General features: G+C 35.6%; 1 protein-coding gene across 2 annotated transcripts in view; it reads right to left on the reverse strand.

Moving 5' to 3' along the window:
- Nucleotides 1–1,206: 1,206 nt before the first annotated feature.
- The window catches only part of NDUFS4 (NADH:ubiquinone oxidoreductase subunit S4), a 98,317-nt gene continuing 72,869 nt past the window's right edge, over nucleotides 1,207–26,654 (reverse strand). The window contains exons 4-6 of one of the 2 annotated variants that reach the window (XM_031676117.2): nucleotides 19,088–19,161; nucleotides 15,976–16,006; nucleotides 1,207–1,425 (exon numbers count right to left, since the gene is read on the reverse strand). In XM_031676117.2, the coding sequence (XP_031531977.1) occupies nucleotides 15,978–16,006; nucleotides 19,088–19,161 (103 nt within the window). In that variant the 3' untranslated portion in view covers nucleotides 1,207–1,425; nucleotides 15,976–15,977. The remainder of the gene's footprint in view (nucleotides 1,426–15,975; nucleotides 16,007–19,087; nucleotides 19,162–26,654) is intronic. The other variant, XM_006205986.4, reaches the window with a different exon arrangement.

Raw genomic sequence — 26,654 nt, forward strand, 5'->3', positions numbered from 1 at the left:
AACAGCTGTATAACACCCCATTTAACTTCATTTCCCTTTTAACAGACATCTAGATAGTTTCAGTTTATTAGGTATTAGAATTCTATAATGTCTTTGTACATTCACCTCTGTGTCCATCCATAGGCTATGTGCCTAGAAGAGGATTTTTAGAATTAAGTGGAATAGGCAATTAACATTTTGAAAAAAGACTGCCAATATGCTCTCTCAAACAAATATTCAAATTTATACTCCGATGTCTTTTCTTTGTTGGGCTAGGTTAATGTGCTATTAGTGTTTTTTATGACATGTGATTGTGAAAATGTATATTTAGTATATAACTTTTGAAACATCAAAGAATGTAGTAGCAACCCAAAGAAATCATCTGCCATTAATCAATCCTATTTCTTTGTAACTAACGTAATTACGAGTATGGGCTTTGAAGACAGACAGGTGAGGGTTTAAGTGCCAGCTTTGGCACTTAGGACTTGTGTGATTTTGAGCATATTGTCTAGTCCCTTGAAGCCTTGATTTATGCCTTTGCAAAATGGGGAAGATAGTGAATTATTATGAATTATTATGAAGATTAGTACACAGTGTTTATTACGGTGCCAGACAAGAGTGAGTGCTTGGGTAACTCATGCGGTATGACCTAAATGATTAATACTAACAAAAACACAGAGCTACTTACATTATCTAAAGACAAGAGTGAACACTTAAACATCTCCAACAAAGAACCAGTTTTTATTTTCTCTGAGTCTTTTAATTCATAAGAATATAAAATCTTTACCTGAACCCTCACAATCATGAAGTGTTGATTTGTGGGCAGAGTTTAGTATGGAACAGAATTCATTCAGGCTCAAAGAAGCTTAGAGAATATTTCTAATTAAAGAAGAGAACTTCGATAATAAGGAGATTTGGGTTCAGGTATATCAGATTGCAATGTAAGCATGAATTTCTTTACCTATGATAAAATCAAAGAATTTTTAGGACAGTATTTTGATAATGATGGCTGGCAGTATATAAACCCTATTAACTTAAGAATGGCCATACAAAAGCAAGTGTAAAACTTAAATGCTGCAGCTGATTTCAAGCATTCCTTTTAACAGATTTTTAAGTGATGTAGTTTCCTAGAGGTATGACCTGAAAACCTTTCTCTATGCAGGAAATTATAGCATATTTAATTTGAGACATCAAAAAACATTTAAAATAGACACCACAAAATGTATCTGTAGTTTAAAGGTCAAATTTATTAGGAGATTAAGAGATGTATTATACATGGACTATAAATACTGCACAGCTGACTTTATTCACAGTCAAGCACAGAGATACAGTCAGTGCCAACCTATTTTGTGGATACTCTTGTTCTTTTGTTCCAAGAAAAGTTTGCGCCATAAGACTTGGACTTGGGTTTCGGAACCTTTCTCTCCTCAACGTCATAGCTCCATCCTAGAAAACAAACAAAAACAAACCCACAAGAACAGAATTAAAGAGCATACCTGAAAAACACAGCAAGCAGAGGTTAACTTTCATAAATTTAATGTTCATTTATCACCAAGAGTGCATGTCAACACATCTGAAATATAAATGCTTACTTAGTAATGTGTTCCCCTTTAATCCTGTGTGACAAGAGGGTCCAAAGTATTGCCTGAAGACGATTTACCATATCTAAAAGGTGTAACCTATGAGGTGGTCTGATTTCTCCTTGCTCAGTATTGTTCAAGTACCCACAGTTATGTATTATGTAAAAATTTCCATTCCTCTTTGTAGTTTAGAATGTGACTTCTTTAGTAATAGTAGTGAGGAAAATTGAACAATATAATACATCCCACTGTCTTCTAAGAGCTGGTGCCTTTATAACAGTTTGGAGTTCAGTTGAAGCGATACAGAAAAACGTGTATCCACTTCTCTATATAAATCAGAGCTGGAGGAGACCATGAGCTTACTTGGTCGAGCTACCTGGACTTTGACAGGCTACTGATAAAATTCAAAAAGTTTTTCAACATTTGTTTCAAGGGCTATTTATGTTAGAATCCCACTGAAGAATCTGATAACAATGCAAATTCTTAGGCTTGACCAGAGGCTCCTCAGATCAGAATCTCTAGAGGGGACCTGGGGGATCTTCACTTAATTGATTCCAGGAGATTTCTGTGCATAGAAATTTGAGCACTACTGAGCCAAACTGTCTGTTCTCTTCTAAGACTTTCTACCTTCTCTCCAAAGCCCTTCTTGGTGTTTTACAATTTTGAAAATTGAATTTATTTATCTCTATATCTCCTGCTTTAAGTCCAATTCTTCAGTTCTTCTAAGATATGGAGAAAAACCAAGTAAACATACTCCTTGAAAATATAATTAAGTCATCCTTCTACTCCCTAGTCCAAGCAACCTATCTATATAACTCACTTTCTTCATATGATCCATTTTCCATCCCTGTAATTTATCATTCTTCTCTCCCATAACTTTCCTCAAATAACTCATCTTGAAATACCTGATTCATGGCTGAATCATGCAGTCATATATAAAATATCCAAACTGAATATAATGTAGTCTAATTAAGTAAGCTGCTTGATCTTGTGAGTTGACATGAATTTCGTGCCTCTTGGTGAGTATTTGCTACCACAAAGCTTATGTTTCAACAAGCCTCTTAATTAGAATTCAATTTTGCCATAAAAGTGAAGACTGTGAAACTCAGATCTTCAAAGTATACTGTACTATGCTGATTTCAGTGTCCAAAAAAGGGGAAATAATGAATAATTCCACTGCTAGAACTCCATCTTCAAAGAAAGTCCATTTGCTATAAGGAAATGGAGAAGCAGGAAAGCAAATGAAACAAATGGTTTAAAAATACAAATAAAACATCAGAATCTAAGAGAGAAAATGTTTTGAGTACTTTCCTATCCTTGAAAAAGAGGGAAAAAAAATCACAAAGCTACATCATACTTTAATAGCACCTAAACTACTTATAAAATAGGTACACTAACAAGTGGTTATTTGCATTTCAAAAAATTTACTAAAGAGCCTAAGAATGGTACCTGCTTTATAGACTGTTGTCAGGATTAAACAAGCTAATTCACATAAAGTGCTTAGACAACATCTGGCATTTGTTACGTTCTATGAGAAAGGTCTTTTTCTAAAACCTGTACATGAATTAATATTATTTCCTTTATATAACTGAGGAAACTGAGGCACAGACTGGTACTAGCACAAGGTCACTCGGTCGGAAGGGGAAGAATCTGGATCTGAACATAGCCTCATTCTGGAGCCTGTGCCTTCATGTACTGTTACTTGTGGTTTATGGCAAGCACTCGATAATTGTTAAGCTATCATTTCTCCTTTAAATTTGATTTGCAACTTCCTAGCAACTCATCTTCCATATGAAGTATTAGTGTAAATAAAATTTCTATCACATTGGAACCCATTAATTTTGAATTTATCATACTTTGAATATAGTTAGGTATAATTTGGCCTAGTTATTAACTATAGAGAAGGGTTTTGGTAAGCAAATTAACATTGTGAACTGAGCATAATCTTAACATTAAGCACTTCCTACATTAATCAGCAAATGATGCTGATAATTATTAAAAATACTAAATTCAATAAAGCAGGTATAATAATATTTACTGAGCATTTGTTATGCATTTAATAAATATTATCAATTGCCTACTCCGTGTCAAGGACTGTTTAGGCACCAGAGGTAAAGATGTGAGCAAAAAATTCTCAAGCTGCTTCAAGTTAGTAGGGGAGAAGAAGTTGTAACTAAATGCATAGGATATTAGGTGCTAATATTGTAAGACCTACAATTAAAAATACAAACTAATGAGTACTGAAGAGAAACATTTTAGAGAGGGTAGACAGGGAAACCTTCTCTGATCACATCTGAGTGGAGACCTAAAGGAGGTCACAGTTAGCCATGTGGATATCAGGAAACGAACACAAGTTCAAAGAACTTAAGGCAAAAGCATGCCTGGTATTCTATGTTCCAGGTCCTGAGCTAAGTGCTTTAAATGTATTTTTATTGCGTTTTAAAACTGAGTTCATAGATTATTTGGCTTATCAGGTAGGCATTATACATACCTTGATTTTATATTTAATTATGAGGAAAAAATAAAGCATAGGGATGACAAACAGGCAGCCTAAAGCCACATGACAAAGCCTGGATCTTAACTCAGGTTAAATCTGTGCACCTAACCACCTCATAATAAAATGGCATTTCTTTAAAGATGTTCTGTAATTACAATTTTTATCTATTTCACCCATCTTCTTTCAATCTGTGTGATTTTCTAACTTTTTTTTTCTGTTTATTTTGTAATGAGTTGAAAAGACTTTTAAGAATCCCCTGGAAAGTAAGTCTGTATGTCTCCTATATGTGTTCTCATCCAAAGGGAAGTGGTTTCTAGTGTAGATTCTATGTCTGGTTATAGTAATTGTTGGTAAGTTACCCAAGACCTCCGTGATCTTTTTGTGCCAAATGATGGGTGAGAGAACTTATGTTCCTCCCCTGCTCTGCCTCCCAACACAGACTCTCCAGCCCAATACAGACATTAGAAGAGGCACTAAAGAAGAAATGAGAAAGCACTTGGAAATATTTAGGAATTGGTATTATACACAAGCACGTACCTGATAATCACTCTTATATACACAGTTAATCTTTCAACCACCAGGAAGAAAAAGAATTTTTTTTTAAACTGCATCAGAATGCAGACATAGCTGAATTATCTGTTCTGTCCATGGAGTCTCAAAACGTTGTCAGGGTCACTGCAATGTGAGAAGACTGGGGTTTTGTACACATAAAAGAACAACTGGTTTGGGTTTTCTCCTGGTAACTAAGCAGTGAGCTGACTCTTGGGAATTGTGAGCCAGATCATAGTTGCTGTTGATGGTGATAACAACAATAAATAGAAGTATCATTATAGGGATTGGAATGTGGATGGGCAAAGCACCCTGTGAAAACAAAAACACACATGGAAGAAACCTGCATTTGCTAACAGTATCCATCTCTATACTATCACTCTACCACAGGCACCCATAAGGATGTACAGGAGGAAGAGTTTCTTTCACTCATGTTTTTCTGTGGAAAACAACTCTGTTCCCAAAGCGACACAAGCAAGTGTGTTTCTCTGAGTAAGTAAAAGCAAAGAAGGGTATGAGGAAGTCTAATGACAATTCACAGTACAGGCTGAAACTCAAGGTACAGTCTACATAAATCTCCCTTTGGATTTTTCAGCAAACTTTTCTACTAGGTAGGACTGACATTACAATGAAAATTTGCTCTTTTTTGGAACTGTTAAGAATCTGACATTTCCAAGCATTCCCCTCCAGAGTTTTCCTTACAGCGCCTGGACAAATAAATGTACTGGTCTCACTAAAAACTTCATACCAAAAAACAGGCAGTAAAAACAATGATGAGTGTTTCTCTTTATTTATACATTTACATATATTTTTATATAAAGGCTACTGGAGCAAGTGGTGAGCTTTAGCTAAAAAGACAACTATAAGAATAGCACTTAACTGACAGTGAACATTTGTACTTAATGGGTACATTACATGAATTTTATTCTTCCACTTCCTATCTGAAACTTGTTCTTAGAACATAATATAAGTTGCAAGAAATAAGACATTTAAGAATGGAATCGTATTTGTGAAATGTTTAAATTTCCCTAAGAATTTCTTTTTCAACCTTAAAGTTTATTTTTTTTAAATAAACTCGAGTTTCTGAATGAGTTTATGGAAGTGAAAACATTTGCACTCTGAAGAATGCTTGTATAACATCAAGGTGTAGTCTGTGACAATGGTTTCATTTGTTGTTCTGTTGGGACACTGAAAACCAGTCCTTGCTCCTCCCAGCTGTGCAACAGAAGAAGATCAAAGCAACTGAGTCCAAGGCAGCTGCCCCAGGGATGGGGTAAAGCTCCCAGGGCTGCCGTCACTTCCTACTGAGGAGAGCAGCCATATGGCATGGATTAACCACAAATCCAACCACCAGCACCTAAATGATGAGAAGCTGATTCCCTTTGCTGTTTCACACACTGGAATGCTTTCACAAAGATGTTTTGTACTTTAAGCCCTAGTATCAGAGAAATACCTCTGGCAAATGCTCCAGTAAACTTAAAACATGATCTGTTAATATCCTATGCTCAATTTCCTTTTCAGAAATATGTCCATTTATTTTGTTGATCTCCAGACTGTGATTGAGATATTTTACTATGAGGGTTTGATATAATCTTTTCAAATGTTACCGAAAAACAAAAACAGAAAAGCCTCTGAACAAAACAAGATTCAGGTAATTAACTTATAAATTTCATGTATGAGACAAATGAAAATCCCATTCATTTTTATTAACAGAACTATTTTATTTACAGTTAAGTAATGCAAAAATAAAGAGAAACACTCATTGTTTTTATCGCCTGTGAAATATGTTACCTCTAGTAACCCTGGTTCAAGTTCTGTTAAAGGTTTTTCTCCTCCTATAACCTAACTGCAAACTCTGACATTATTTGGAAGTGAACTGTTTAATGATTTTTCCTACTGTCCATTTGTGTACAAAGCAAGAATGATCACATAATTTGGCATAAACTGATACAACTGGCAGTCACTGCTAACAAAAGCATGGGATCAGAATAGCAGAGACTGGGAGGCCAAAGTGAGGTATGTTGGTACTTGGAAAGTTTCAAGATCCCTCACCAGGCTATGTACCCATATGATGCCTGGATGAAAGCAAAGCATCAACTTAAAATATAATTGAAATGGGGGAGAGGAAGAAATACAGCTTTTCAGGAATTTCATTTTAAAAGTCCCTCTATTTGAAATTCCCATGTATCTAATATTTTGGAAGAGAAGAGGAGATTCAAAATAATTTAAAATTATCTTAGATCTCCCTTTAGAAAATATTATGAAGAAATGTATTTTGGATACATTGGCAAAGCAAATTTTTCCACAAAAATTATAAAAACTGGATTAGTAACACCCTACACTTGCCACAGTTGCAAAACCTAAAAGAAAAGGGGGAAAAAAAGGAACATTTGATGTAATAGTTATCGGCCCCTTAAATTTTATTTGTTCAAATAATATAGTGGCTATACATTATTGTTTTGGAGCCACATTATTCAGAATTTGCCGTAAAACAAACTGGTTTGTGTTCCAAAAGTACATTTGAAAATCCAGTATTAGAAATTCAGAACACATTTTTCTAGAGAAAGAAACTACACAACAATGATAGATGTCCAAAAATCAGTCTCAGATTTTGATGTAATTGGTCTGGGGTGTGGTCTGTGCAGTGGGATCTCCAGAGTCCTATGTAACCCATAATATACTAAAACCTCACTAAGCCACCTTGTATAACACTCTTATTTCAGATTTCAACAGAGAATCTAAGGAATTCATGTCTGTCTGTCTGTCTCTCCTTAGCAGTCAAGTTCAACGTTTCCCTAGCCACAAGATGGCCAGTACCTGGGACTGGGGATTGGGAAGAGTTACAGAGAAGAAAAATTTTGTGCTTCAGTAGACTATGCAGTGTTTATAGCATACCAATCATAGTCCATTGTTTTTGAGCTATTTTGCAATTCTGAAAGTTGTATGTACAAATAATCTCCATTATTTTCAGATTCTGTATTTGTGAATTCACCTACTCACTAAAATTCATTTGTAATCCCAAAATCAATACTGATGCTTCCACGGTCATTCGTGACACGCACAAAGCAGTGAAAACTTTGAGCCACCCAACCTCATGCTCCACATGAGGTCAAACAAGGTAACGCTGTGCCTTTTGTTTCAGCTCTCACACTGTAAACAAGTATCCTTTTTGTGGTCTATTTACAGCTACATTTTTTGCGTTTTTGTGCTTCTTATTGGTAATTTCACTGTTTAAAATGATCCCCAAGTGTAGTGGTTTAGTGCTTTCCAGTGTTCCCAAGTGCAAGAAGGCTGTGATGTGTTCGATAATCTGTGTTAGATAAGTGTCATTCAGGTATAATGCTGTTGGCCTTGAGTTCAATACATTAAGTAAGGTGTCTTTAAACAGAAACACACATAACAAGATGATGTATTGATCATCTGACAAAGTATTGTGACCAGAAGCTCACAGGAATCTAGCCCTGTATTTTCCCTAGAGCACTATTTCAGCATTCCCTAGCTTAATGTTTGTGGTGACTTTATAGAACTACCATGAATAATGAGAATCAACAATGCATGGATATAAATTCTGCCCTACCTGGTGACTCTCCTGGCTTTGGAAAAACCAATTCATCTCAACATTCTTTTACTCTATATACATTTGTGCCGTATTAACTTTTCCTTTGAACTGGTTATAACATTTGACAGGCTCACTTATTTTGTGAGTAAAATAAATTCTTCACATGTTCACCTATATCCATATTAAGTCATGATCTTATCTTTTTCAGGATATATATATATATATATTTTTTTTTTTTAATTTTGTAGATCCTACTGAGATGCCTAATAGGTTCAACCACTAAAGCCAGGCAACCTTCTTCACCAGAAGTGGTAGACCTTATTTTAAGCCCAGGCATGTGTTTTCTTGTCTTCTTTATATGAGAATTTTGCTGATTCTCTTGTTTTTCTAATTTTAATTTTGTTCTCTACTGTTTGGGAAGTTGATTTCATGGGCTGATCATTTAATGATTCCTTTAAATGGACTAATGGTTTTAGAAATCCATTCTCTGTTGGGTTAGAAAAGACACAAAATCTGGTTTGTTAATCTTTTCTATTTGATCTCAAAAAAAATGAAGAAGTTGTAATCACTGAGAAAAGAACAGTTCTTTGGTATGGACCTTGAGTATTTTAATTCTATGTTTACTATTAACTCATGGCTGAAATTTTAGAATTGAAGTTATAAATTCTTTGTGTGACTATATGTCTATTAATTCAGAAAGGTCTTTTCTTATTATGTGTTTGGGTAAAGTTTTTCTACCTCCAGATGAAATTAATAGATATAAAATCTCTTTAAGAGGTTCTGTTCTAATTGGCTTACAAAGAATACACATGCTTTTGTAAGTGGAATATTCCTAAAATAAGGAAATTAAACTTCTAATATTTTCAATGTGCTAGATTTAAAAAGTATTCTTATAGAACCTACAAAACACTTAAGAATTCAAGTTCAGATAATATAAGTAAACTTTTGGCAAATGGCAAATCTAATAATTTTTGTTTAATAGAAACAGCTATATATAATGTAACACAAGCACAGAATTTTACTCTACTTGAGTATGTTCTTTCTAAACTTACACAAGTTTTCTAATTGAATAAGCTGACATTATTTCTGTTTAACGTTTACAATTCTGCAAAATATAAATCTGTTTATCCACAATGATTCATTATTCTGACAATTTTATATTAATGTTTTGTGGGATGTCACCTTGAAAATGGATTTCCAAGAACCTGAGTTAACATAAAACCTTAAATATTAATGAATATTAGAAACCGAGATCATTTCTGCAATAAAATACTGAGCCATTAATTACTAAAAAAAATTTATATACTTTTGCTTCTTATTTTTATATGCTGTAGTGAGGCTTTATCTTTGGGCTTGTTAATGGACATGTTCATTTTTGCCACTTGGAGAAGCTGGACTATAAAGAATGCACACAGTTGTGGAAAGTTGTGTTATGTGTATTTATGAGCTTTGCTAGTCTGTAAAATGCTTACGTGTAACAGTTTTCAATTGATCTCTGTTTCTTCTATGAAATCAAAGTAAATTTGGTCAAAGAAATAATGTATATATAAATGAAACTCTACTGGTAGCAATGGTGGCAGAGAGGTATAACTCTGTATGCAAGGTAATGAGATGTGTTCTTGTTTACTAAGGGGAAAGAGAATAGTTAGGTCCTAAAGTAAAACAACTGTTTCAGAATGAGAAAGAATGGTGAAGGACAAAATCTGAATGGGTACAGAAAGTTATGTAAGATTTGCAAAAAGGAAATTTTATTTGCCTTAGATACAGTATATCTGAAAAATAAGTCTGAAAATCTACAAAGTGTGTTAAAATCTTAGCAAGGTTTGCTCAATTTTGATGGGCTTGTTTCATTATTTCACCTTCACCTACAATGTAAACGGTAATTCTTTTTGTCTAATCTGCCTAGACTGCAAAGATTCTGTGGCTTAGCAGAATAACTTTATCTGCTTTATGCTAATTTTAAGTACTTGATGACTTATGTCAGAGCTCATGTTCTATACAGTTATGTTAACTTCTGCGTTTATGAGCTTTACTGTCACTTTAAAATGAGCAGCCAAAAAGTCTCTCAGGCATCCATGACCCTATTCTTTCCTAAATGTTCAAATCTATTGAAAATTTTTGGTTTTTGCCTCCCCCAAATCAAATTCTAAATGTAAAATAAAATATTCAGAATGTCTTTGCACCTAAAATCATCTCTTTGATTTTCCACAGGCTCTCTGGGGAACCTCAAAGATGTAGTCTTTCAACTCTGTAAAAAGAGAGGTGCTAAAAATAATTAGTTTTATTTGATATGTTACAAATGATGAGCTACAGGGGAAGAGTTGTCAAGTCAGAAGAGATGCTTAACCATCCTGAGGTTAAATCTATATATGGATAAAATGTAACTAGTGTAAGTATTTCACAAATTGTTGCTATAATGCTAACTATAGAGGTGTGTCAATACCCTCACTGTCCTTGATAGGTTTTAGTTACCTGAGTTCTGGTGCTGCTTTGCCTGTTACAGAAAGCAGTTTAAGTTATCAGTCACAATTTCAGTTAGTTACTTTTTAAAATCTTAACTTAGTTGCATCTTTACTTCTTTAGTTTGGCTCTTCTATACGTCACCTGGGAACCCATATCACATATCTATGACGTTTTATTAATATACAGATGTTTAGGACCTGCCCTAGACTTACGGAATCTTTTTACTTGATATATTTTTGTTATATTCTTATATGTTTGGTATATTCATAGTACATTATGGCTCAGGATTATTCTGTCACATGAAGATCTTTCTCTCTGTAAAGATTATATTCATCTGTTTTTATAAACTAGATGAATATTCATTGTTTTCTTTGAAAACAGGCTTAACTGTGTACAGTTGTTTTGTCTATAACATTTTTGGAATGCCTTTAAGTTGTATTATCCTTGTTATGATCTCCTATCATATATTCCACTTTTGAAATTCATCAGTAAATGCTAACTAAATCCATTTTAAGTCTTTTATCATTTATGGATAGGTTTTTAATTTTACTCTACTACTTCCCTAAGAATTCTTCCAAACAGCTACAGGCAGAGAGCTTTGTCTTCAACAAAAAAGAGACCGTCTCAGAGCCCTGTGGAGAAGGACTATTTTAGGTACTTTTGGGTACAGGCTTCTGATAGCATCACTTAAACAATTATAAAACCGTATCAGTGGACTGAAGACAGAATTTCTAGGACTCTACTTAAGAAGCAGATACATTTATGATCCAGTGAAATAAAAATTAGTTATATAGGACTGAATAAGTTGATGAGGTAATTCTAGCTTTTGTTTGGAATATTTTTGATACTGTTTTTAACGTTCTATTTCCTGGACGTGTAAGGAAGTTCTTTCCCTTTCCTCCTGAGGTAGCTGTAACTCATTACAATTTAATAGAGTTTGATATCTTATTCTCCCTACATGATCTCTACAGGATTCAAGAACTCTGGTTGAATATTCTGATTTTCATGGCAATACAGTTATATGTACATGTTATGTTCAATCAACATGTATATGTTCAATAACACTATGTCTTCCTTTTTATTAGAGCATAATTGGAAACAATGGTTATGTAACCAAAACCTTATCTGGAATGGCATGCTGAGTATGATGCTCATTTAATCAGGTATGACCAAACATTTCTAAGGAATTAAAGTTCACTTTATGGAGCCAATGCTTCCAAAGTTCTTCCAGGGAAAGTAGTCTGGCACGAGGGCTTACAAAGTTCTCTAACATAGTAAGGAACCTTACAATATTTTGGGTCTTTGAGAAGGAAATAATTTGCCCGATTTAAGAGGTACCACAGGAGAAATCTGGTGGCAAGTTACTGGGTTGACTTCCCAGAGACTTTGAAAAATCCAATTTGAGATTCCTTATGAAATTTTCAGCAAAGCAAACTTACGAAGGTTTATGTGGTAAAGAGCCGCAGAATATGCCACCTCAACATGTGCCTCTTTGGCAATAAAGATTATCTTGAGCTGGCTATTTTTTAAGAAACAGTAAACAAAGGAAAAATCTCTGAAAACAGAAGTTGCCCTTTTGTGAGGGACATTTACATTTTATAAAGGAAATTTCCATTTGTAAGGGTGTCTCCCTCCCTGTAGCAGAAGAGGAGGGATGACTAAAACTCTAGAAACTAATCAATGAACTTAAATCTACGTTACAACCATACCTTTGTTTATGATACTTTGCCTGATAACCTTCCATAACTTCCTGCCCACAATATCTCTTGTCTTTAACAGGAGACAGTATTGAAGGACTAAGAAACTGACATGAGAGAAATGAACAGCAGAAAATCAAACAAAAGTTAAATAACAAATATGCATGAGACCGACCCAGGAGAACTGAGTAATTCACCAAAATTGCTGAAGCCCTCACCTTACAAACCATCCTCAGCTAAAGACAAAAGGGGATGTTGAGGGCTGGAGAGCCTGTTCTGTGAGGTTACCAGGAAAAGAATAGTAAACAAAGGTAAGGTTGTTATGCAGATTTAAGTCATTGCCTTCTCCATTGATAAGAGTTTCTGGAGATAAGGCCATCCCCCTCTTCTGGGTACAACCAGGGAAACAGCATTACAAATGGAGATTTTCCTTACAAATGTAAATGTTTCTTACAAATGGGTAGGCTTCTGCTTAGTTTTCAGTTTTCCCATATCTGCTGTTTCTTGGAAAATAATCAGCTTAAAATAATCAATATGCCAAAGAAATATATTTTGGGGTGGCAAATTCTGCTCCCCTACAGAGTAAAATAAATACTTTAACCAGCATTTTAAATCTATATGAGGGTTACGATTCTTACCTTTGTTTTGAAAGTTGTCTTTTAATACATATAAAGATGTGAGGTTAAGACCCCGATTAGAAGGTTTAAGTTAGGTGGAAATCCAGACCTTGCTGATGGTGTCCACTTCTGGGAGAATTCTAAATTTTGGGCTGCAACTCTAATTATCTCTTTATTTTCCTGAATTCAGGGCCCAAACTGTCTGCTTCCTTCCCTGCTTCTCCCTTCTATTACTTCAGTGGTGGGTTTTCCTCCCCAATATACCCACTATTGCAGTTTCATAGCTCTGTAGTCCTATTCCTGAAGGAAACTCTCCTCTATTTTAAGAATTTCAAAGAGTTTTTACAGCTAACAACAATGAGAAAAACACAGGGGGTAAAATGACATACCTGAGGAAAGTCACAAAGTTTCAATTCAGATCAAATGGTGGGGGGAGCCATTTCTGGTTTCATTAGCATGCAAATAGAGGTAGACCCTAACCTTCTTAGGGAAATTTTCCACAGCTTCTACCTCCCCTTGAGCATGCAGCTTCTTTCTCCTCCCCTACTCTGCCACCCCAACATGAAACAAGGAAAGACAAAAGCCACATGGTGAGAAAGGTGGGTCTCTTCATACACAAACAACTAAAATAAGGTTCATCTACATTTCAGAGGAAACCTCAGATAACCTTTCTTTGTAAAAGAAAGAGGATCTTTGAAGACTTCCTCTGGAATATACACTGAGGAGCTCAAAGGCAAACCTTTAGGATGAGGCTCTGGGGTTAAAACCAAAAGACACAGGGGTATTTATATTTTCTTTACTTTGTGTCTGCTGGGGGAGGGAGAAGAGGTGGGGAGTGTGGTGGGGGGTGGGGAAGAAGCCATGGGAGAGCATTCAGTCTCGTCTTCTATCCCACTCCCCAGTTCACAGAACCAGCTTCCACAGGAAGTGAAGTAAGGTGAGAAGGAAGACCCAGGCAGAAAAGACAGAAGCAGAAGGGTAGTTGGAGCAATCAGCAATAGCAGAAAAAAACTCTTTTTAGTCTCAGAAATGAGGGCATTCTTATGTAAAAAGATGGACCGACACAATACCTTATTTGATCAGGAAACTGAAAATAGGTGATTAACAAGGGTTTTATGATATGATATAGGTATCTTTTAGCTATTTCATTTCATTGTTATATGTAATATAAGACTTTACACTTATCCTTGATTCACACTGGAGAACAGAACAGCATTTCTTAAGTAATAAAATGTGAACTTTTCAAAGATAACGGCCTTCTTATTTCTTATGTTCACCATAGAATATAAATGAAATATTTAGAATACATATATTATCTTATATAGCCTGAAGTACTCTAGATCAGTTCCGTCCAATAGAAACAATGTGAATCATACATAGAATTTTAAATTATCTAAGACATTTTTAAAAATGACTAATCATTATTTTCCTAGCCCAACAAATATATGAAATATTTTCATTTTAATATGTAATCAATATAAAATTATTAGAGATATTTAATGCTTTTTTATACTAAGTCTTTGAAATCCAATGTATATTCTATACTTAACAGCACACTTCAGTTCAAACTAGACACACTTCAAGTGCTATGGCCACATGCTTCTCTATATTAATCTTTAAGATCTACCAGCAGCATCATATGGAGAAAACACTGAACTTGGAAACTAGAAACTTGGGCCGTATCTGATTGATATTAGTCTTGTTTTATTAACTTCTCTAGGTCTCAGTATCCTTTTAAAAAGAAAAAGTTTAGAACAAATAACATATAGCTTGCACATAACTCAAATTATAAAATGATCATCTTAAGTACACTGGAATATACTTCAAGTTTCTAAGTATTAATAAACTCAGGATAAGCTAAACTATATTAACTTGACAAAATTTATTGGTTGTATTTTGTAAATACTCAAATACAAGAAATTGCTAATTGTGCTAATCATTCTACTATAATTTTTTTTCCAGATTTCACTTATTCTAAAAGATAGAACAAGTAGCCAAATTAAACTGATTTAGGGAAAAGCTTAAAACATGATCTGGAGAATAATTTCTAACATCACTAAATGTACTGTTCAAATTCACCGATATTTATTGAGCACATTAAAAAAGGAAGATAAATGATACTCAGGGTGTTTTCCCTGGTAGGTGCTTATAATTCAGTAGGCAGGGTAAAATATTACAGTTTGAGTAAGAAGACTATGCCTTATTTAACTAATGATCCCCAGAACCTAGCCACCTGTGCTGGCATATCGCAGGGTGCTCAACAGTGTATGAATGAATGTAGTTGTAAGAAAGGAACAAATCAACCAGTCTGGAAGTTAAAGGGAAGAGAGAGCACATTCATTTGGGGGTGGGAAAAAGGAATCAGGAAGAAGATTAACATTTAAAATGTATTTTGAAGACTAGGTTGAAGTTCACAGGCAGGGATAAAGATGAGAAAGGGAACAGCATGAGGAAGGTTGTAGATGGAAGAAAGTAGATAGCAGGTTTGGGTATAAGGGCAGAAAGGACAGTTGAGGCATAGTGAAGTTAGTGCTTATATTGTGATGAACTTGAATTATCACTAAAGTACTAACCTATCAGTTAAGGAGCATATCTATTAAACTTAGGCCTTTCAAGGTGTTTGAATAGAGTATTTTGGGTTTATAAAAATGTCAGAGAAGAAAGGGTCTCAGTATTCAGGTAATACATATAACTGTTTAGACCAGGGGTCAGTAAATATTTCCTGTAAACAGCCAAACAAAATATTTTTAGACTCTAGGGGTCACATGGTCTCTATTACAACTATTTAATTCTACTGTTAGAGCTGAAAAGTGGTCATAGACAATATATGAATGAATATAACTTGAAACTTGCTCACTCACTCACAGGTATATGGCCTTGATAATGCTACTTAATGTCTCTTAAACATCAGTTTCCTTGGACTATAAAATGGGAATAACTGTCCCTGCTTCATAGAGCTGTAGTGAGAATTTTTAAGAATGAAAAGCACTTAGCATAGTGACTAGCTCATGATTTAACTGTTTATGAATGTTACCTTTAGCAATGATGATATCCATTACCTGAGTCTGAAAGAGAATTATAAAGCATTAAAAGTGTTTTCTACAAAGCAACTGGTTCTGGAAATCTTGTTCTTCATTGTAATGATACATGTCAAGGGAGATGATGGTCATAACTTTTTCTTTTAAACCATTTAAAAGTAAAGGAAATGAGAAAACTAAGGAGATGAAAGGTAGGTTATTCATTTTCAGAGTAGTCCAAGTGCACAAATTATCTTTTTGTGTGGTAGTTGTACCCTAACCTCCTATTTCAACATACTACTGCAAGGTGAACATTTAATGCTTATAAATGAATTGCCAGATTTTACTCTCAACACAGAATTATCAAAACATTTTTCCATCTAACGCATATGCTGCATAAGGCACTGGGCTAGATAGTACAGAAATAAAGATATAGATGAGCTGCTCCATGGGCTTGACATCCCTAAATCTATAGTTTTTGAGCGTTACCCAATCCAACTTCTCCTTTCAAAGATGAAGAAATAATATTTATCAAAGTCAAAGGTATAGTGAAATACAAATACAACTTGCTCAAGCTCTCCTGTTGGGTAGACAATTATAGAATAAGAATCCTAGTTACTAGCCTCTTAATCCAACAGTCTTTACATATTAGTGCTTCTGAATCATTTCTTTTTAATGCCTTAACTTACCAGAACATTGGTTCACACAACCTTAAACAGCACTAGCTCAGAACAAAATGTTTGGTTTGGAGGGGAGAGGGGCATCCATTTGTATGCCCCCCCACCACTATGTACTTACCCAAGAGGAAAGAATGGAGGGGATGCTGGGCAATTTGGAAAAGACCCTCCACCCCATGATTCTGTACCACTTTAATGTTGTTCATTTAGACTTGCCACCACAATAGCTATGGAAATAGGACTTACCTATTTAAAGACATATATTGCAAAATGTTAAATAAATGAGACATCCTCGAATTCAAGGGTGGAATAATCATTGAGGATTTTCTCGGGGAATAAGAGTGGCTTCAAATTCTTGAGTAGAGGAGAATATTTTAGAAAATCCATAATTTCACCAGATAGCAAGTGTCCATTATATAGGTTTTATGCTAAGTGCTAGAAACAAAGCAGTGACTAAGGTCAATATAATTTCTGTTACCTTGTAGGTTAAGATTCCTGATCCACTGTTAGTCTACAGTTTTATAAGGTACCATCCACTAATCTTTTTCAAGTTACACAGTCTATTGACTTTGATAATGTGCCTCAATTCTCACTTCCTCGGGAGACAGAAATCAGACTGGAAAAACACTTGATTTCAACAGTGGCAGTGATTAGTTCACACCTGCAATTCACATGGCAACTATAATCACACAGTCCTTGTGCCCACTCAGAGACTAGCCAGCTATTTAACAGTTTAATTAGACTTCCTGTTATTAAACTCACGTTACAGACATTTTCAAGGTGTCAGACATGAAATATGGCAGGCAGCAAAAATGAAAAACATTAACAGAACTATTGTTGATAAGCTATATTATAATTTGTAAAAGAGCAATGTAAATGTGAAATTAAAATAATATTTTAAAGACTATGACTACTTTGAGAACAATTATGTAATTCAAAAATTTGGAAACTGCCAAAAAAGTGTCCACAAGGAAACGCACTTATAAAATCTTTTTCTTTTTCTTTAATTTTAGAAGTCTACCACTGGGGCTCAGAGTATAGCTCAGTTGGTAGAGTACATGCTGAGCATGCACGAGGTACCTGGTTCAATTCCTAGTACATCCATTTGAAAAGGGGAAAAAAAAACCCCAAAATAAAAGTCTACTACTAATAAAATAAACTGATGATATACTATTATATACTTAACTATATTCTAAGCACTTTACTTTTATTAACTCAATCCTTCCATTCCTTCCTGTACAAAGTCATACAAATAGAGATCTGCTATGGATTCAGACCCAGGCAGTTTGGCTTCAGCCTTAATCACAAGCTATATAATAGTAATTTGGGATGAAAATATTTCAGACTATTTATAGTGCTTTCACATTTATGTGTCAAATATGTTAGATAACACTAATAATCTTTAACACTCATTTATTACTGCCTTATAGTAATAATGTACTTAAATGGGCATTATCTTATTCAAATAATTTGACCAAAGAGAACAACAAAATGCAGCAGGTACAAATAAATGCACAGGAGTGCATTTAAATCCAAGAGAGAAACAGCAGAAATAATAGGTAGAGGGAGGTAAGGGTCAGAACTAATAGTTACCAAGTATCTATTATGTATCAGGTACTGGACTAAGTACACCTTGAGATAAGGACCATTATTTCAACAATGAAGAAACATTAAATCCACGATGAAATTAATCCAGAATAACGTAGCTTCGAGTGGCATAGTAAGAATTAGAATTCACACTGGTCTGCCTCCATTCACTACTGAACAGCAGAAAATGAGCAAAAAAAGACATTTTGCACTTTTGTTGATAGCAAGACCAATACAGGCCAATAGTTTTAGGTGGCTACCTCAAAAGCTAATATACTCTTAAGCTGTATTAATATCATTGTAGAGGTGAGATTATGCTTGGTACTAGATGCATCATGTCTATAAAGGTGGCAAATGTAGACTTAGGGCTCACATGAAATTTTAGAGGGAATATGATCATAATAACTATTTTCAAATAACTGAAAAGCTATTAGGTAGAGTAACAGACATGAGATTTTGGCTGAAAGTAAGAAAATAATAAACAGAGATGTCAAAACTGGAATAGGTTGCCTTATGAAATGTTTAATTACAGTTTAAAAACCAAATGTTAGTGATTCTGCAGAGGGAGTCGTAAACAAGGTAGGAGTTAGACAAGTAGTTTTATTCCCTGCCTCTACTTCAAATTTAGAGCAGTTTGACTTTTACATGTTACATGTGCATGTCCTCTTAGATTTTTTTAGGGGGGAGAGGGTATGTTCTGATGCTGTAAAAAAATAAAATCTAAAAACCACTAGATTAGATACACTGAAAGACTTCGTTCAATTTAATGACAGTCAGGGAGACAGAATGTGATTAAGGTTAAGAACATAAAATCATATCTTGATTTTATCATTGTCAAAGGAAAATAAAAACAGACCAAACTTACCATTTTTTTCTGCAAAGGCAACTGCATCTTCTTTAGTACTGAAAGTTAGAACCATGTTGGACAAGGGATCAGCCCTGTAAGAAATAATTTTTTTTTCAGAATTTAACATTAAGCTTTTGCTGAAAACACAAATCAATATTTAAAATAAAGTAAAATGTTTAGAAAACAAACCATCACTATACTATCAAATAAGTACACTACTGATGAAATTACTTATTTTAAATAATTCCTTTAAAACTTAACTGTCTGAATATGTTTTTCTGTGTTAAATCTGGGAGTTTTTTTTAACGTATTGTCAAATTAAAAGTCTGTAATTGCAAAAACATTCAGCAATGTTTAGTCTCTAGAACCATTTATTCAACTTAAGAGAAAAAAGAAAGAAAAATTAGAGTAGGAAAAAAAAAAAACCCAAGAGGAATTTCAAACTAACCTTATAAATTCAGTACCAAAATTAGAAGGAGCTGGGCCAAGATAGTGAACTAGGAAGACCCTGAGCTCACCTCCTCTCATAGACACACCAAAATTACAACTATTTACAGAGCAACTATTGAGAAAACCCAGAATCTAGCAGAAAAGATCATCTCTAACTAAAGATATAAAGAAGGAACCAAAGTGAGACTAGTAGGAGGGGGAGACTCACAAACAGGAGGATAATTACAATGCAGAGTTTCTCCCCAAGGAGCAAGGGGTCTGAGCCCCACATGAGGCTCTCAAGCCTGGGGGTTCTGCACTGGGAAGACGAGCCCCCAGAACATTTGGCTTTGAAGGCCAACAGGGCTTACTTTCAGGAGACCCATAGGGCTGTGGGAAATAGAGACTACCTCTTAAAAGGTTCACACAAAATCTCACACACTCTGGGATCCAGGGAAGAGCGGTAATTTCAAGGGAGCCTGGGTCAGATCCTTTTGCTGATCTTCCAGAGTCTCCTGGAGAGGCAGGAGGTAACTGCAGCTCACCCTGGGGACTTAGAAGACTTTTGGCAGCAGCCGTTTGGGGGAGCTCATTCTACTACAAGGACAGTGTTACTGACAAGTGCCATTTTTGGAATCCTGTCTAGCTTATTAGTACTAGAACCTGGCCCAGCCCACCAACCTGTAGGCACCAATATTGCGGTGCCTCAGGCCAGGCAGTTAGCAAGGTGGGAACAGCCCCACACACCAGGAAGCAGGCTACCTTAAGACCCCCTGAGCCCATAGCTACCCGGGACATGGCCCTGTCCACCAGAGGGCCCTGTAGTCAGAGGCCCCAGGACCACTGCCGACCCTAAGCTTGTCATACAAAACCCAGCCCACCCACCAACAGGCTAGCACCAGCCCTAGGATGCCACGGGCCCCTCAGTCAGCTGTCCTACCTAGTGTCTGGTACCACCTACTGGTGAGCCAAAACCAGCTCAAGGACCCCCAGGGTCCTGCAGCGAGAGGTCCTGGGACCCAGCTCCACCTACCAGTGAGCCAGCAAGAAACCACAGGACTCGGCTTCATGCACCAGTGGGAGGACATTAGCCCCCAGATCCTGGGCCCAGAGTCTGCCCACCAGCAAGTGGTCACCAACCCCAGGACCACTGCAGCTCCACAATCTGCCTTATCAGGACCAAGCAAACATACCAGCAGGCCGACATCAGCACTGAAACACCTTGGACTACTAAGTCAGCTGATCCGGGGTCCAGCTCCCTGCACCAGGGTGCCAGCACTAGTGTTGGGACACCACAGTACCCACAGCCAGCCATGTCAGGAAACAAACCCACCCACCAATAGGCTGACACTAGACCCTGGAACCCAGCTCTGCCAACCAGTAAGCCAGGACTAGCCCCATGCCCTCCTGGGGTTCCACAGCCAGCCGCCTCTGCACAAGATAAGGCCTGGTGAAAAACTGGACCAGGGGCCACCCACGCCTACCAAATTGCCCACAGTAGTCAGCCTGCCACAACAGAAGGACCCACGCACCCCACGTAAGGGGCAGGCACCCTTAGATCATATAGCTTTAGTGACGAGAGAGGAGCATGGTGCTGGGATGCAGAGAACATTTCCTATAAAAGGCCATTTCTCCAAGGCTGGGGAACATAAATAACCTACCTTCTATTTATATAGAAATAAAAACAGAAAATTAGGCAAATGAGGCGAGAGGATGACATTCCAAATGAAGGAACAAGATAAAACCCCAGAAGAACTAAGTGAAGATATGCAGTCTATCTGATAGAGTTCAAAGTAATGACTGTAAAGATGATCAAAGAAATCGGAAGAATGAACACAGTGAGACATTTAACAAAGAGTTAGAGGATATAAAGGAGAACCAAACAAAGCTGAAGGATACAATAACTGAAATAAAAAATACACTAGAAGGAATCACAGGAGATTATAGATGATGCAGAGGTATGGATCAGTGAGCTGGAAGAAAGAGTAGTGAAAATTATTGAAGCTAAAAGAAAAAAGAACAAAAAGGAATGAAGACAATTAAAGAGACCTCTGGGACAACATCCCTATGTTCAACATCCCTAATCATTAGAGAGACGCAAATCAGAACCACAGTGAATGGTGTTGAGCTATCACCTCACACCTATGAGAATGGCTATCATCAAAAAGACCACAAATAAATGTTAGTGGGGATGTGGAGAAAAAGGAACAAACCTTTGTGCACTGATGGTGGGACTGTAAACTAGTGCAGCCACTATGGAAAACAGTATGAAGTTTCCTCAAAAAAACCTAAAAACAGAATTAGCAATATGACCTAGCAAGTCCACTCCTAGGCATATATCCAGAAAAAAATGAAAACACTAATGTGAAAAGATACATGTACCTCAGTGTTCACAGAAGCACTATCTACAATAACCAAGATATGGAACCAACCTAAGTGTCCATCAATAAACGAATGGATAAAGATGTGGTATAAATATACAATGGAATACTACTCAGCTGTAAAAAAAAAGAATGAAATGTTGCCATTTGCAACAACTTGGATGGATCCAAAGGGTATTATGCTTAATGAAATAAATTAGATAGAGGAAGACAAATACTGTATGTTATCACTTATATGTGGAATCTAAAAAATAAAACAAATAAATAAATATAACAAAACAGACACATAGAGAACAAACTAGTGGCTACCAGTGGAGGGAGAGAAAGGGGGAGAGTACAAGATACGGGTAGAGGATTAAGAGGTACAAACTACTATGTACAAAATAAATAAGCTATAAGGATATATTGTATAGTTGAGGGAATTTAGCCAATATTTTATAATAACTATAAATGGAGTATAATGTATACAATTTTTGAATAACTATGTTGTACACCTGAAACTAATACTGTACTATACCTCAATTTAAAAAATTCAATATCAAGAAAATTGCTGATGAGAGTGCAATTATTACTACTATCATTACTGCCCCCCACCCCAAATAGATGGCGACAACACTCACTCTTCTTAATGAACCTTCATCATTATGGAGAATACTCTTCAGAATATATCATGTTGACAATACTCTTTTCAGCATTTGGCCACTTAAAAAATGAAGCTCTAAGATCTGACAACTGAGTTCTTCAAACTAGGATAGTGGTAATATTTACAAATCTACATAGACTCTACAAAATAACCATAAGTTCAGAAATGTCACTTTTATTAATATGTTTTTAAAAAGGTAGAACACTGTTTGCTACAAATGTTTACTATGAATATCTAAGGTAAGTATAGCATTCTGTGAAGCATCGTTAGAGATGTGGAAGTAAAAAATATAGGAAAAAAGGCTCAGGAAGTAATTTGGATAGTGTAAAATAAGACACATACCCAGAAGAGAATACTTGGGAAACAGCTCTCACTGAAGTGAAGATCCACAAATTGTTGCTGCTGAAGTTCTGGTCATACAAAATGGTTACTATTCTGGGACGCCCATAAGATCCCGATATGCCAGATTAATCTTCCTAAAGTTCAACTTCCAAACTCAGTGTCCACCTCAAAATCTTTGAAAGAAAGGGAACCATGGTGGATTAGATCCAAGTTTACACAGCTTTTCCTCTAAAGGGACTCTCCAGTTTAGACAGCTAGGAGCATCAAGAACTCAAGCAGAAAGCAGTAGTCTTATCAGCAAAAGAAGTCTGAAGAAGGACGTTAGGATTCCCAGAGAAGCTGGAAATTTAGGGGCAAAAAATGTGAAAAGGAGGAATTCACAGAGCAGAGAAATTCTGAACTGCACAAGAATGGACAAGGCTCTAAAACAATAGCTGAGAAGGCTAAGAGAACCGAGCAGAGATTCCACCTGCTTGCTACACAGGAGACTGAGTTTGGAGTTCCACAGAGTTAGAAGGACTTAGTAAACACCTTGAGCTTTCCATCCAAACCTCAGGAAGGTCATGCTTTTTATTTTTCAACATTATGTTTCAGGACTAGGAGGAGTAAAACTGCAACAGACCTACTCCAATAAAGCATAAAATATATCCTCCATAAATTCAAGGTTTTCTATCAGTAATTTAACTGTCTGCTAGAACAAAATTCGTCACAATACCACTGGGATTAACTAGATAAGCATAAGAGATAGGGAGTTAATAGATTATTGATACTTCTAAATACAAATTGGTTTGATCATTAACTGATAACTAATGTTTCAGGGGCAAATCAGCATATTAGTAAGAAGTCATACATTCACCAAAAGATATGTGTAAGAATTTTCATTTTAGAATTATGCATAATAACTCCAACTGAAAACTACCCAAATGCAGTTAATAAATAGTGCATAGGATGAATCTTGTATATAGATAAACATATTAAAATCTCATGTGACTTAAAAAAGAGTAATCATAACATTTCAACCATTAGGTATAGACAGTTATTCCTTTCTTTAAATTAAATTTTGTTTTATTTTTAAAAATAGAGGTATAGTCAGTTTAAAATGCTGGGTCAGCATATTTCTGGTGTACAGCATTTCAGTCATACATATACATATACTGCTTTTCATACTCTTTCATTATAGGTTACTACAAGATATTAAATATTGCTCCCTGTACTATACAGTAGAAACTTGTTTATCTATTTTATATATAGTAGTTAGTATCTGCAAATCTTGATCTCCCAATTTATCCCTCCTCACCCCCTTACTCCCCTCCCCTGTAACCATGAGTTTGTTTTCTATCTCTGTGAGTCTGCTTCTGTTTTGTAAATAAGTTCATTTGTGTCTTTTCTTTTTTAAGATTCCACATATGAGTTATATCATATGGTATTTTTCTTTCTCCATCAGGCTTACTTCACCTAGAATGATGATCTTGAGGTCCATCAACGTTGCTGCAAATGGCATTATTTTATTCTTTTTTACGGTGGAGTAGTATTCCACTGTATAAATGTACATCCAGCTCTGTTCTTTTTCCTCAGGATTGCTTTGGAAATTCTGGCTCTTTTGTGGTTCCATATAAATTTTAAGATTATTTGCTCTAGTTCTGTGAAAAATGTCCTAGGTAATTTGATAGGGATCACATTAAATCCGTAGACTGCTTTGGGTTGTATGGCCATTTTAACAATATTAATTCTTTCAATTCAAGAGCATGGGATGTCTTTCCATTTCTTTAAATCATCTTTTATTTCTTTAACCAATGTTTTGTAGTTCTCTATATATAGATCTTTCACTTCCTTCGTCAGATTTATTCCTAAGTATTTTATTGTTTTGGATGTGATTTTAAAAGGGATTGTTTCTTTACTTTCCTTTTCTGATATTTCATTGTTAATGTAAAGAAATGCAACTGATTTTTGTGCATTAATGTTGTATCCTGCCACCTTGCCTAATTCTTTTATCAACTCTGGTAGTTCTTAGGGTTTTCTATATATAGTATCTATACATAAAATCACGTCATCCACATATAGTGACAATTTTACTTCTCCTCTTCCAATATGGATCCCTTTTATTTCTTTTTCTTGTCTGATTGCTATGTCTAGGACTTTCAAGACTATGTTGAATAGAAGTGGTTAAGAGTGGGCAGCCTTGTCTTGTTCCAGATTTTAGTGGGAAGGCTTTCAACTTTTCACCATTGAAAATTATGTTGGCTGCAGGTTTGTCATAAATAGCTTTTATTAAGTTGAGATGTTCCCTCTACACCCACTTTGGTAAGAGTGTTTATCATAAATGGATGTTGAATTTTATCAAATGCTTTTTCTGCATCTATTGAAATGACCGTGTGATTTTTGTCCTTTTCTTGGGTTGATGTGGTGTATCACATTGATTGGTTTATGTACGTAGAACCATCCTGGTGTGCTGGGATGAATCTAACTTGGTCATAGAGTATGTTCTTTTTTATGTGTTGTTGGTTCTGTTTGCTAATATTTTGCTGAGGAGTTTAGCATCTATGTTCATCAATGATACTGGGTTATAGTTTTCTTTTTTGGTAGCGTATTTTTCTAGTTTTAATATCAGGGTGGTGGTGGCTTTATGTGAGTTTGGAAGTATTCGCTCCTCTTCAATCTTTTGGAAATTTGAGAAGGATCGGTATGATTTTTTCTTTGTATGTTTGGTAGAATTCCCCACTGAAGCCCAGATGGTCCTGGACATTTGTTTGAAGGGAGGGTTTTTTGTTTGTTTGTTTTGCTGATTCTATTTCATTTCTAGTGATCCATCTGTTCAAGTGATCTATTTCTTCTTGATTCAGTTTTGGTGGACTGTCTATTTCTAGCAACTTGTCCATTTCTTCTAGGTTGTCCAGTTTGATGTCATATAGTTGTTCATAGTATATTCTCTAACAGTTTTTTGTATTTCTGTGGTGCTGGTTGTAATTTCTCCATTTTCTTTTCTTATTTTATTTGTGTCCTTTCTTTTTTCTTGTTGAGCCTGGCCAGAGGTTTGTCGATATTGTTTACTCTTTCAAAAAACCAGCTCTTGGTTTGACTGATTTTCTCTATTGTTTTTTAAATCTCTGTTTTATTTCCTCCCTGATCTTTACTATTTCTTTCCTTCTGGTGAGTTTAGGTTTTGTTTGTTCTTTTTCTAATTCTTTCAGGTGGCTGGATAGGTTGTTTATTTGAGATTGTTCTTATTTTTTGAGAAACACCTGCATCACTACAGACTTCCCTCTTAGGGCTATTTTTACTGCATCCCATAGATTTTGTGTGCTTGTGCTTTCACTGTGATTTGTCTCAAGGTATTTTTAAATTTATTCTTTGATTTCATCAGACCCATTGGTTTTTTAGTTGCATTTTGTTTAGTCTCCATGCAGTCGTTTTTTGTTTGTTTGTTTGTTTTTCTTCCTCATTTTTTTTTTCCTGTGGTTGATTTCTAGTTTCATGCCATTGTGGTCAGAAAAGATGCTTGAAATAATTTCTGTCCTCTTAAATTGCTGAGGCTTCTTTTGTGTCTGAGTATGAGGTCTATCCTAGACAATGTTCCATGTGCACTTGAAAAGAATGTTTATTCTATTTTGTTTTGTTTTTGGGGTTTTTTTGGGAATGTGAAGTCCTAAAAATACAAACTAAGTCCAACTGTTCTATTGTGTCATTTAGTATCTCTGTTGCCTTACTGATTTTATCTGGAAGATCTGTCCAGTGATGTTAGTGGGGTGTTAAAGTCTCCTACTTTTATTGTGCTCCCATCAATTTCTCCCTT

This window comes from Vicugna pacos, chromosome 3, assembly GCF_048564905.1.
Source record: "Vicugna pacos chromosome 3, VicPac4, whole genome shotgun sequence".
Lineage (NCBI taxonomy): Eukaryota > Metazoa > Chordata > Mammalia > Artiodactyla > Camelidae > Vicugna > Vicugna pacos.